The sequence below is a fragment of the Nerophis lumbriciformis genome, linkage group LG30, assembly GCF_033978685.3.
Source record: "Nerophis lumbriciformis linkage group LG30, RoL_Nlum_v2.1, whole genome shotgun sequence".
Taxonomy (NCBI): domain Eukaryota; kingdom Metazoa; phylum Chordata; class Actinopteri; order Syngnathiformes; family Syngnathidae; genus Nerophis; species Nerophis lumbriciformis.
In genome coordinates, this window is record NC_084577.2 from 4786094 (window position 1) to 4799552 (window position 13459).

Below are 13459 nucleotides of genomic sequence, written 5' to 3' on the forward strand. Positions count from 1 at the left end.
TTACGTTAAGTTGCGTTAAGTTACCCTAAGTTGCATTAAGTTACTTTAAGTTACCTTAAGATAGGTTTAGTTACGTTAAGATACGTTAAGTTGTGTTAAGTTACGCTAAATTGCATTAAGTTACATTGAGGTGTGATAAGTTATGTTAAGTCATACTTTGTTACACAGCTTTGTGCTGTGTTGCGCTGCTTTGTGTTGCTTTGCGTCGCAGTGTATTCATTGCATTTCTTTACTTTGTCATGTTGCATGGCTGTGTGTTACTTTGCTTTGTGCTGCATTGTATTGCCCGGCTCTGTTACGCTGCGTAGCTTTGCGTAACTTTGTGAAGCTTTACATTGTTTTGTAAAGCTTTGTATAGCTTTGTGAAGCTTTGAGTTGTGTTGCATTGTGTTCCTTTAGTTTATTACGTTGCGTAGCTTTGTGGAGCTTTGCGTTGCATTGCATTGTTACTTCACTCTGTTACATTGCGTGGCTTTGCGTAGTTTGTGAAGCGTTGCGTAGCATTGCATTCTTTTGCATTGCGTTACTTTAAGTTCCTTTGCGTAGCTTTGCTGTACGTAGTTTTACATGGCTTCGCGTAGCGTTGCTTTACTTTTCATTGTTTTTTTGTTACTTTTTCCTTTGGTTATTATATTTATTTATATGTAATTACAATTTAATTAGAGTCACTTGTATTTCCTTAAATTGTTCAGTATAGTAGCCATTATCATTATGGAAATGATAATGGTTCAGTTTATTTCGATCATACATACAAAGTTACACAGAAGTACTTGGAAATACTCAGGCTTACAGTTTCAAAATGATTATATTATCAATCCATCAATTTTAAATATATTTTATTGTAATGGAAACATTGCACATTCATTTATTTTGACATAATATACTGTCTCAATAACACAAATGTGTATTTTGCATTGACTATCTTTGTCGGAGATGCATGGCTGACACCAGAAGAGACTAGAATAGAAAACAGAGGGAGAGGGGCGTTGTTTTTCTCCAGATGAAAGTGGGATGAAATAAAGGAGTCCATTTAATCTGCTTGAAGAGATTTGGTGAGCAGAATGCAGAGAAGGGAGGGGGGGCCAGAGAGGACCTGTGGCCGGGCCCCAATTGTGAAGCTTTACGCTCCGGGGCCAGAGCTGGGCTCTCCGGGGAGAAGACATTGCTTTCCATTCACTCCAGACACCCTTTAATACACTCCCTCCATCATTAAATGTGGCATAGCACAATATCGACATCGTTTAGAAGACATTATTAATGTTCAGGGCAGTGGAAAGGTCAACATCTTTCTAAAGGCTCAATAATTGATCATAAATTTTAGAGCGGTATTGGTTTTTTATCACCCTTTTGTAAGTGAAAAGGCTTTTTTCGTTGACCGTTTAGCGCACCGGTGTCCAAACTTTTTTCTCCAAGAGCCGCATGGAGAAAAATGAAATGACAAAAAATAACTTTTACATATTTTGTACATTAAAGATGCTAAAAGCAACTCAATAGAGGTCACTATGCTTAAATATCCAAACAAAACAGCTTGTATTATAGGAAACAAAGCAAACTAGTGTAATATCGAATAATACATTCATGAATTAATTTTATTCTTATAAATGCCAAGGGGCGATAAAAAAGTGAGCACCAGGCCGAAAATGGCCCCAGAGCTGCACTTTGGACACCCCTACATGTTTTGTATTAATAATAATAATCATGCACTTTCACATTTGTGGAAGTTGTTACATACCAGTATGCAAGCAATTTGAAAATAAAATATTAGAAACGTGTTCAAGTTTTTATGTAGCCTATATTATGTGTGCACTTTAAAAGTATTTGAAACTTGTTAAACGCATTTTACAGGTGAAACTCAAAAAATTAGAATATCGAGCAAAGGTTGTTTTTTTTTCCAGCAATTATATTTACAAGGTGAAACTATAGGCTCATAACATGAAACTGAAAATATTTCAAGCTTTCTTTTGAAATAATTTTAATGATTGTGGCTTAGTTTATGGAAAACCTTGAGTTCAAAATCTCAGAAGATTTGGGGGTTTTTTTTAAACTGTAAGCTATGATCATCAAAAGTATAACAAATAAAGGTTTGCTATACTTCACTTTGTGTAATGAGTTTACATCACCTATTAGTTTCACATTTGAAGTTGAATTGCTGACATAATTAACTTTTGCACGATACTCTCATTGTTTGGGTTTCACCTGAATATACAGTAGTATTTATTTAGGCACTTTTAGAAAAAGTGTTTGTACATTATAGTAACCAGAATTTGGGTACTTACAAAAAGTATAACAAGTATAAAAACTTGTTGAAGTTTTATTTGGATTTGACATTTGTATTAGTTGTTATTAACAGTATTTGGGCAATTCAAAAAGTATTTGAAAATTGTTGAAGTATTGAAGTTGAAGTACACAGTATTTATACTGTAATTATTCTGTATTTGAAACTTGTTGAAGTTTGGATATAGTATTTATTTAAGCAGTTTAATAAAAAATATTTGAAACGTGTTGAAGTCCTATTTATTTAGGCACTTTTCAAAACATGTTTGAAACTTGATATACAAACAGTATTTGAGCAATTTCAATTATATTTCAAACTGGGTCAAGGCCCGTAAAAAAGTACTTGAAACTTGTTAAAGTAGAATATAAAATATATTTAGTCAGTTTAAAAAAGTATTTTAAACTTGATGAAGCACTAGCATTTTTTTCGGCACTTTTTTAAACATTTTTGAAACTTGAAAACAGTATTTGACCAATTTCAAAAATATTTCAAACTGTGTCAACGTACTTAAAAAGTATTTTAACTGGATGAAGTATTTTACACAGTATTTATTCCGGCACTTAGTGGTTGAAACTTATTGAAGTACAGTTAAAAGTATTTTAAACTGTTTGAAGTACCAATATTTATTTCGGCACTTTTAAAAAAGTTTTCAAAACGTGAAAACAATATTTGGGCAATTAAAAAAAATATTATACTTGGTCAATGCACTTAAAAAAGTATTTAAAACTTGTTGAAGTAGTATATAGTATTTGTATAGGCAGTTAAAGAAATATATTTCCAAGGTTTACTGGCAATACTATTTATTTATGCACTTTGAAAAAAGATTTGAAACTTGATACAAACAGTATTCGAGTCCCTAAAAAAGGATATCAAACTTGTTGAAGTGTTTTATACTGTTTTGGGGAACTTTTTAAAAATATATAAGAATTATTGGGACCATGAAACTTGCTGAAGTTTATAAGACGACTGTAAAAATGTTATATTACAAACATGTTGTAATAGTATTCAGCTCTAACATATAAAGTATTATATATTGTTTTATATTTAACAAAAAAACATTTAAAAGTTGTTATTTGCATTCTTTAAAAACATTTGAAACTTGTTGAAGTACTATTTATTCAGGCACTTTTTAAAAAGTGTTTGAAACTTGATACAAACAGTATTTGATCAAATTTAATTATATTTCAAACCGTGTCAAGGCATTTAAAAAGTATTTCAACTGGATGAAGTATTTTACACAGTATTTATTCCGGCACTTAGTATTTAAAACTTGTTGAAGTAGTTAAAAGTATGTGAAACTTGTTGAAGTACTAGTATTTATTTCGGCACTTATAAAAAAGTTCTTGAAACTTGAAAACAGTATTTGAGCAATTTAAAAAATATTTCAAACCGTGTCAAGGCACTTTAAAAGTATTTCAACTGGATGAAATATTTTCCACAGTATTTATTCCGGCACTTAGTATTTTAAACTTGTTGAAGTAGTTAAAAGTATTTTAAATTTGATGAAGCACTAGTATTTATTTCGGCACTTTTTTAAACATTTTTGAAACTTGAAAACAGTATTTGAGCAATTTCAAAAATATTTTAAACCGTGTCAAGGCACTTAAAAAGTATTACAACTGGATGAAGTATTTTACACAGTATTTATTCCGGCACTTAGTATTTGAAACTTGTTGAAGTAGTTAAAAGTATTTGAAACTTGTTGAAGCACTAGTGTTTATTTTGGCAGTTTTAAAAATGTTTTCGAAACTTTAAAACCGGATTTGAGCAACTAAAAAAATAAAACTTGGTCAATGCACTTGTAAAATTATTCGAATCTTGTTGAAGTAGTATATAGTATTTGTTTAGGCAGTTTAATAAATCTATTTCAAAGGTGTACTGGCACTACTATTTATTTATGCCCTTTGAAAAAGGATTTGAAACTTGATACAAACAGTATTTGAGTCCCTAAAAAAGAATTTCAAACTTGTTGAAGTGTTGTTTACTGTATTTGGGAACTTTTTAAAAATATATAAAAATTATTGGGGCCATGAAACTTGCTGAAGTTTATAAGACTACTAAAAATTCAATATTACAAACGTGTTGAAATAGTATACAGCTGTAACATATGTAGTATTAAATATTGATTTGTATTTAACAAAAAAACATTTAAAAGTTGTGAAAGTTGTAATTTGCAAGTAATTAAAAGTATTTGAAACTTGTTGAAGTACTGGTATTTATTTTGGCACTTTTAAAACCGTTTTCGAAAACATGAAAACAGTATTTGAGCAATTAAAAAAAAAAACTTGGTCAATGCACTTTAAAAAGTATTTAAAACTTGTTGAAGTAGTATATAGTATTTGTTTAGGCAGTTTAAGACATATATTTCAAAGGTGAACTGCATGGTACTACTATTTATTTATGCATTTTGAAAAAGGATTTGAAACTTGATAAAAACAGTATTTGAGTCCCTAAAAAGGGAGTTCAAACTTGTTGAAGTGTTTTATACTGTATTTGGGAACTTTTAAAAAATATATAAAAATTATTGGGGCCATGAAACTTGTTGAAGTTTATTAGACTACTGTAAAAATTTTATATTACCAACGTGTTGAAATAGTATTCAGCTCTAACATGTAAAGTATTATATATTGTTTTATATTTAACAAAAAAACATTTAAAAGTTGTTATTTGCACTCTTTAAAAACATTTGAAACTTTTTGAAGAAGTATTTATTCAGGCACTTTTTAAAAAGTGTTTGAAACTTGATACAAACAGTATTTGATCAAATTGAATTATATTTCAAACCGTGTCAAGGCACTTAAAAAGTATTTCAACTGGATGAAGTATTTTACACAGTATTTATTCTGGCACTTAGTATTTGAAACTTGTTGAAGTAGTTAAAAGTATTTGAAACTTGTTGAAGTACTAGTACTTATTTCGGCACTTTTTAAACGTTTTTGAAACTTGAAAACAGTATTTGAGCAATTTAAAAAATAGTTCAAACCGTGTCAAGGCACTAAAAAAGTATTTCAACTGGATGAAGTATTTTACACAGTATTTATTCTGGCACTTAGTATATGAAACTTGTTGAAGTAGTTACAAGTATTTGAAACTTGTTGAAGCACTAGTATTTATTTTGGCACTTTTAAAAAAGTTTTCGAAACTTGAAAACCGGATTTGAGCCATTAAAAAAATAAAAAAATAAAACTTGGTCAATGCACTTATAAAATTATCCGAATCTTGTTGAAGTAGTATATAGTATTTGTTTAGGCAGTTTAATAAATATATTTCAAAGGTGTACTGGCACTACTATTTATTTATGCACTTTGAAAAAGGATTTGAAACTTGATACAAACAGTATTTGAGTCCCGAAAAAAGAGTTTCAAACTTGTTGAAGTGTTGTTTACTGTATTTGGGAACTTTTTAAGAATATATAAAAATTATTGGGGCCATGAAACTTGCTGAAGTTTATAAGACAACTAAAAAGTCAATATTACAAACGTGTTGGAATAGTATACAGCTGTAACATATAAAGTATTAAATATTGATTTGTATTTAACAAAAAAACATTTAAAAGTTGTGAAAGTTGTAATTTGCAAGTAATTAAAAGTATTTGAAACTTGTTGAAGTACTGGTATTTATTTCGGCACTTTTAAAACAGTTTTCGAAAACTTGAAAACAGTATTTGAGCAATTAAAAAAAAAAAAAAAACTTGGTCAATGCACAAAGTATTTAAAACTTGTAGAAGTAGTATATAGTATTTGTTTAGGCAGTTTAAGACATATATTTCAAAGGTGTACTTGTACTACTATGTATTTATGCACTTTGAAAAATGATTTGAAACTTGATACAAACAGTATTTGAGTCCCTAAAAGGGGATTTCAAACTTGTAGTCAGTGCTGGCCCAAGCCTCCATGGGGCCCTAAGCAAAATTTGATTTTGGGGCCCTCTATTTCTGCCAATAATATATAAATAATATATAAACTCATTGCGGCTCTGGCAGTGTTGTTTACATTATCCTATTGTCAGCCTGGCATGTCTTTACAAATGACATGTCATTTATAAAGATATGGGGGTGGCCCAGTTAAGAACATAAATAATACCAATGAATGAACGAATGATGTCCAGAGTGCCACATATGGTTCCTAATCTTAAAATGTAGAAAACATTCAGCTACAAGAGTGGCCTGGGGTTGAACAGTCCAAGTGATAAAGCTTTGTATTTACAGTAAAAGTGTCATCTTGTCTCATCAGTCTTGTACATATTAGTCTTTAATTACTAGTTTATATTTTTAGTTAATTGTTCATATTTAATGTTTACTTTGTACAAAGAGAGCGCAGTCTACTGAAGTTAAATTCCATGTGTGTTAAACATAACTGGACAATAAAGCTGATTCTGATTCACTTTATTATTTTTGGTAACAAAAACCTGAAACAGCAATGTGCAAAAATGTTGACCTAAAATTGTGTTTTTGTACAATAATATATCTTTGATCATTTAGAAATCATCAGTCAGACTCGTACATGCAAAAAATAAAAAATAATTTTTTGTTAATTGCTTTTGGGGGGCCCCTGGTGGCCGCGGGGCCCTAAGCAAGCGCTTAGTACGCTTATGCCTTGGGCCGGCTCTGCTTGTAGTTGTGTGTTATACTGTATTTGGGAACTTAAGAATGGCCGTGCGCGACCCGAGGGTCCCTGGTTCAATCCCCACCTAGTACCAACCTCATCATGTCCGTTGTGTCCTGAGCAGGACACTTCACCCTTGCTCCTGATGGGTGCTGGTTAGCGCCTTGCATGGCAGCTCCCTCCATCAGTGTGTGAATGTGTGTGTGAATGGGTAAATGTGGAAGTAGTGTCAAAGCGCTTTGAGTACCTTGAAGGTAGAAAAGCGCTATACAAGTACAACCCATTTATCATTTAACTTTAAAAAAAAAAAAAAAAAAAAAAGAATTATGAAGTTTATAAGACTACAGTAAAAATGTAATATTACAAACGTGTTTAAATAGTATACAGCTCTAACATGTAAACATATTGATTTATATTTAACAAAAACCATTTAAAAAGTTGTGAAAGTTGTTACTTGCACTCTTTAAAAAGCATTTGAAACGTATTGAAGTATTGTGTATAGCAGGGGTGCTCATTACGTCGATCGCGAGCTACCGGTCGATCTCGGAGGGTGTGTCAGTCGATCACCAGCCAGGCATTAAAAAAATAGTCCTAAAAATGAGCGATCATAAATCTTCACTATGACGTCACTTTCGTCACTTGATTGACATTCACGGCACCCGATGGTCTTCTGAGATGACGCTGGCTGCTGCCAGCTCATTAAAATTACCGACTGGAAGGCGAGAAACACTTTATTTCAACAGACTCTGGCGCTGTACCTGTCGTCAAAACTCCAAAGACCGACTGCACAGTTGCACAGTTGCGCTAACAAAACGAGTCTCAGAAAGCTGGCGTGCACAAGCTAGCAAGCTACGGAGTTTGCCGACAATGTATTTCTTGTAAAGTGTATACAAAGGAGTACGGAAGCTGGACAAATTAAGATGCCAAAAACCAACCACTTTCATGTGGTATTGGACATAAAGGAGGACTTTTTTCTCCTCCATTCGAAAATGCGGACGTTTTTAGCACCACTGTCTAATTCCTATCAATGCAAGTCATCAGAATCAGGTAATACACCAACTTATATTCTTGTCTTCATGGAAGAAAGGAATCTATATGTGTTAAACATGCCTGTATTATCTTTAAACACCTTTAACTTATTAACAATATTAACTATATGTGTTAAACATGCTTGTATTATCATTAAACACCTTTAACTTGTTAACAATATTAACTATATGTGTTAAACATGCTTGTATTATCTTTAAACACCTTTAACTTATTAACAATATTAACTATATGTGTTAAACATGCTTGTATTATCATTAAACACCTTTAACTTGTTAACAATATTAACTATATGTGTTAAACATGCCTGTATTATCTTTAAACACCTTTAACTTATTAACAATATTAACTATATGTGTTAAACATGCTTGTATTATCATTAAACACCTTTAACTTGTTAACAATATTAACTATATGTGTTAAACATGCTTGTATTATCTTTAAACATCTTTAACTTATTAATAATATTAACTATATGTATTAAACATGCTTGTATTATCATTAAACACCTTTAACTTGTTAACAATATTAACTATATGTGTTAAACATGCTTGTATTATCTTTAAACACCTTTAACTTATTAATAATATTAACTATATGTATTAAACATTCTTGTATTATAATTAAACCCCTTTAATTTATTAACAATATTAACTATGTGTTAAACATGCTTGTATTATCATTAAACACCTTTAACTTGTTAACAATATTAACTATGTGTTAAACATGCTTGTACTATCTTTAAACACCTTTAACTTATTAACAATATTAACTATATGTGTTAAACATGCTTGTATTATCATTAAACACCTTTAACTTGTTAACAATATTAACTATGTGTTAAACATGCTTGTACTATCTTTAAACACCTTTAACTTATTAACAATATTAACTATATGTGTTAAACATGCTTGTATTATCATTAAACACCTTTAACTTATTAATAATATTAACTATATGTATTAAACATGCTTGTATTATCATTAAACACCTTTAACTTGTTAACAATATTAACTATATGTGTTAAACATGCTTGCATTATCATTAAACACCTTTAATTTATTAACAATATTAACTATATGTATTAAACATTCTTGTATTATAATTAAACCCCTTTAATTTATTAACAATATTAACTATGTGTTAAACATGATTGCATTATCATTAAACACCTTTAATTTATTTACAATATTAACTATATGTGTTAAACATGCTTGCATTATCATTAAACACCTTTAACTTATTAACAAAAACATATATTTCATAAATAAGTAAATATAAATTATATATATGAATGAGGTAGATCCCCACGACTTGATCAATTGAAAAGTAGCTCGCCTGCAGAAAAAGTGTGAGCACCCCTGGTGTATAGTATTCAAAAAGGTGTTTGCTGAAAGTGATGTTTGTAGTAAAGAAGAGCTTAAAAAGGAAACATTTTGTAAGTGACTATTTTGTTTTTTTCTGGTAAAAAAAAAAGGGGGGGGGATAAAAGGCTCCGGATCACTCCCTGAATAATTCATCCTTCATTGCGGCTTCATAAAGTGTTTTGTCGGGCTTTGCAAGGAGAAGCTCCTCTTCGCTCTCCTTGAATTCTAAACAGGTCTCCTTTTCGGGTTTTTTTTTTTAGTGCACCGAATGTGTTTCCAAGCTGGGCCTTTTGTCCGCGCACAGCCCGAGCGTGAGGCCTAAATGGACTCCTGCGTCTTTTGTCTCCAAGTTCATCCCCGTTGTGCGCGCAGCCTCGGCTTTGTGCGCTGATGGAAACCGTTGAACAAATGTTTGATCAACTCATCGAGGGGGGACAATGGTCGTCCCCTCAGACCAGGACGCTTTATCTCTCATCCTGCACTTCACTCAACAAAGACAAGCGATGCAAAATACGACGCGTGGATTTGGAGACACTATCAAAATACTAGCCGGTGGGGGGGGGGCGGGAGGCATGCAATAATCGATAGTATGGATCAGTGTCAGGTCAATTCTAGCGTGATGAAATCGATATTTTTCGGTTTTATTCAATACTTTTCACAAATATCTGTTTTTGTTGTGTTGATATTGTAAATGTTTTAGTTATATTATTTGGAAACTGGGAATAAGTCACTAATTGTTTTTTATTTTGTTTATTAATCTTGTATATTAACTTAGGTTTGTTCAACTAATTGTAAAAAGGAGCACATGTTTTATTTTGTTGATATTTTTGCATTGTTAAATTGGTCAAAATAATACATTTTTGCCTCACATATCTGTCCGGTGTTCTATTATGATTAGAATTAATATATTAAAAGTAATTACAGCAATAAAAAGCAAAAACTTTGATTAGTTATTTTGTCAAAGTGCATATTATCTTGAGTAGGAAAAATAAAATAAAATAATAAAAAACATAATTAGCCAGCTTATATAGGACCCAAAAACCGGTTCCAAAATTTTTGCGCCTGCACACAAATTCAAGGATAAGATGACCATTATTTTGGAAAATATGCTAAAACCCAATCCAAGTAAGTAAGTAAGTAAGTAAAGAAATTGCAGATAAAATCTCAAAGCGCTGTACAAAAAATAGGTAAAGTAAAACAACAATTCCATTTAAATCCACAGGGGCAACATCATAAAAAAGAATACAAAGTGGATTAAAAAATGATAGTTAAAAAGTGCATTAACTCAAAGCTTTACTAAAAAGAGAAGTTTTCAAATGTTTCCTAAAAGTTTCAACACAGTCAAGATCACAGAGGGACTGGGGCAAATTGTTCCAGAGTCTGGGAGCTATAGCCTGGAATGCCAGGTCTCCACGGGTTTTAAAACGAGTTTTCGGGATCTTTAAAAGACCCTGGCCTGAAGACCGGAGGCTGCGACCTGAAGAGTAGGAGCATAGCGAGTCAGTGGTGTATTGAGGGGCCCCACCATGCAACGCACGGAATGTCAGGACTAAAATTTTAAACTCAATGCGGAAATTAACTGGAAGCCAATGAAGACTGGATAAAGTACAGGTCAATCAATGCAGAACAAATCCGCTGTATATAGGTGACAATCCAAATTAGTGTAATATAATGTATTCATTTAATTTTTGAATGCCGAGGGGCCAGTAAACAAACAAGCTGCAGTCCCCGGGGCCACACGTTGGACACCCCAGCCCAAAATGATCACAATATTGTAAACATGTACGTTGCCTACTTAAAGAAAGCAACATGAGTCCAATATAATATTTTAGATATGCTGAAGTAAGCATTCTGCAATGTGAATGAAAGAAAACCCTACACACACACACACACACACACACACACACACTCCCCCCTTTTCCCCGCACTAAACCATCACCTGCTGTTTGATTTACTGTGCGGGCCTCCTGGGAAAAGCCTTAAGGCGTGGAGACATGGTCGATAAAGAATTCAAAATACAACCCCCACCCAACAACGTCACATGAGAAACTGAGAGACATCCAACAGGTCAAAGAAGTCCGAAAAGCAGCAGGAAGAAGCCGATCTTATTCAATCCCCATAACTCTGCCTTTGCTGACACTTTCAATATTCCATGTTATATTTTTACAAGAAAAAGTTAGGTCATTCCCTGCTGTGGTAAAATGCTACTATTTAGAACATAGAATGTGTAACAGGGAACTAAATAAACAACAAGAATATAAAAATAATAAAATGGCACAAAAGCATGGCTTGTGAAAAAGTTTCAATGAATGTTGGGAAAAAAAGGAGTGAAATGAAAATGGAAGTAGACAAAACAAGTAGGTGATTGATTAAATATGAAAGAATCAAGAAATATTACATAACATTATATGATAATTCACTGCATGATATGATGAATAACAAACAAGTAAATACTGTAGTAAAAATCCCCAAAAAGCAACATAAAAGTGTTTCAGTTTCTTCTAGTCAGCAAATATTTTAGTATAATGTAGAATAAAATACTAAAAAAAAAATTGATAACTCTTTGTTTATGTGAATTTATGCATCATTATTTATTTGTGTATTTGTGTCACAGATCGAATACAGGACATGAACCAAAGTATTAGCTATAATTAAATGTAGAATGGGTGTATGTGATTAAATAAGCTCTGCTTCTTCCTACTCCTTTTGAACATGTGGAACTCTGTGCGACATAGTAAGTGTGTGCTGTATATTGTTGTGTTTTAATGTTGAAAAGAAACATTGTGTCTGACCAGAATAAACTGAAAAGTATATTCAATATGTGCAGCAGCACAATATAGGACACCTGTATAATCTGCATAAAAATGAACTATAATACAATATTTCATGAAGAAGAAGTTCACTCACATCTGTCGCCCAAGATGCCTTCAATGCTGTGTTTGGCCCTGCGGTCACTGTCCTCCATCCCGTTCTTTTCCCCATCATCCTCATCATCCTCTTCTTCTACATCCACTTTACCCCCAAACTTGCTCCTAATGACGCGACTGATGGAGGTGACTATAAGTTTAAAAAAAAAAAAAAAGGGGCATGAAAATAATGTCAACATTGTTGCCACTATTAAAACACTAAGCTGAATATAACAATAAGCATAATGTTTATTCCGGCACCTGTTTTAGTGTTGCGTTCACATACCCCATCCTTTAGTAATTTATCCCCAATCTCCAAGCTAAACATACCCGGGTTTTCCCGCTTGTAGTCCTCAATTCTCCGGTCCACATCCGGCGTGGTCACCTGCTTTCAAAAAGTCAGAAAAGTGTCACGTGGTATTTGTTGTTGTTGTTGTTGTTGTTGTTGTTTACATTGTCCTTTACTACCTTGGGTTTGCTGCCCCCGATGGCCCCCGGTCGGATGGAGCCCGTCTCCTGGTATCGGCACAGGATTTTGGACACGCAGCCGTGGGACACCCGGAGCTGTCTCGAGATGACGCACGGCCGGATCCCGTGGTGGGCCATCTCCACGATTTTATGCCGGATGTGGTTAGGCAAAGGCCGGCCATTTATGAACACTCCGCCGAGCTGGTTCACGCGGCCTTGACCCAGCGGCGTTGACACTATATTAACGGATAAATAAACGGCTTAAAAGGTAAAAGCGCGTCTTAAAAAAAAAAAAGGCGCACTTGTGAAGTCTTACCTTCCAGGGGGAAGCCGCTGCGCGGGTAGTTTTGAGCCAGCGTGGGTCGCATCATTCTGGGGATAGACCCGGCCAGCGCGGTCATACTTCCTCCAACCCAAGCGATAGACGGAGCCCTTATCCAAGCGGGAAGGGAGTGTGATGCTGCCGGTCACCGTCTACCGCATGGGACGCTTCAAACGTTTGCGGTTCGGTTGGTGTCGAAGCGAACATCCAAACGTCCCCCCCCGGGATAGCCGCGAATTAAAGCCAGGAAGTCGTAATAGTCCACTTTATCCCGTCTAGTTCAACACGGAGGTGCCAAAGTGTCGTATCCGAAATGGTACTATAGTTTGTTGATGGCGGACAAAGTAAGAAGAGATAGTCCAAAGTAGCCCAGCTCGTCTCCGAACCGGTCAGTGTTCTCGTCTTTGATTGGTCGAGGGGGCACCCCCCCCTTCCCCCTCTCCACCTCGTTAACCAGACGTTTACTCTGA

The 13459-nt window shown here is 33.7% G+C and overlaps 1 protein-coding gene across 2 annotated transcripts in view; it reads right to left on the bottom strand.

Annotated features, from left to right (window-relative positions):
* Window positions 1-13459, bottom strand: part of pax3b (paired box 3b) — a 65721-nt gene extending 52262 nt beyond the window's left edge. For both annotated transcript variants that reach the window (XM_072911940.1, XM_061925931.2), the window contains exons 1-4: window positions 12984-13459; window positions 12668-12903; window positions 12530-12584; window positions 12201-12350 (exon numbers count right to left, since the gene is read on the bottom strand). In XM_072911940.1, the coding sequence (XP_072768041.1) occupies window positions 12201-12350; window positions 12530-12584; window positions 12668-12903; window positions 12984-13068 (526 nt within the window). In that variant the 5' untranslated portion in view covers window positions 13069-13459. The remainder of the gene's footprint in view (window positions 1-12200; window positions 12351-12529; window positions 12585-12667; window positions 12904-12983) is intronic.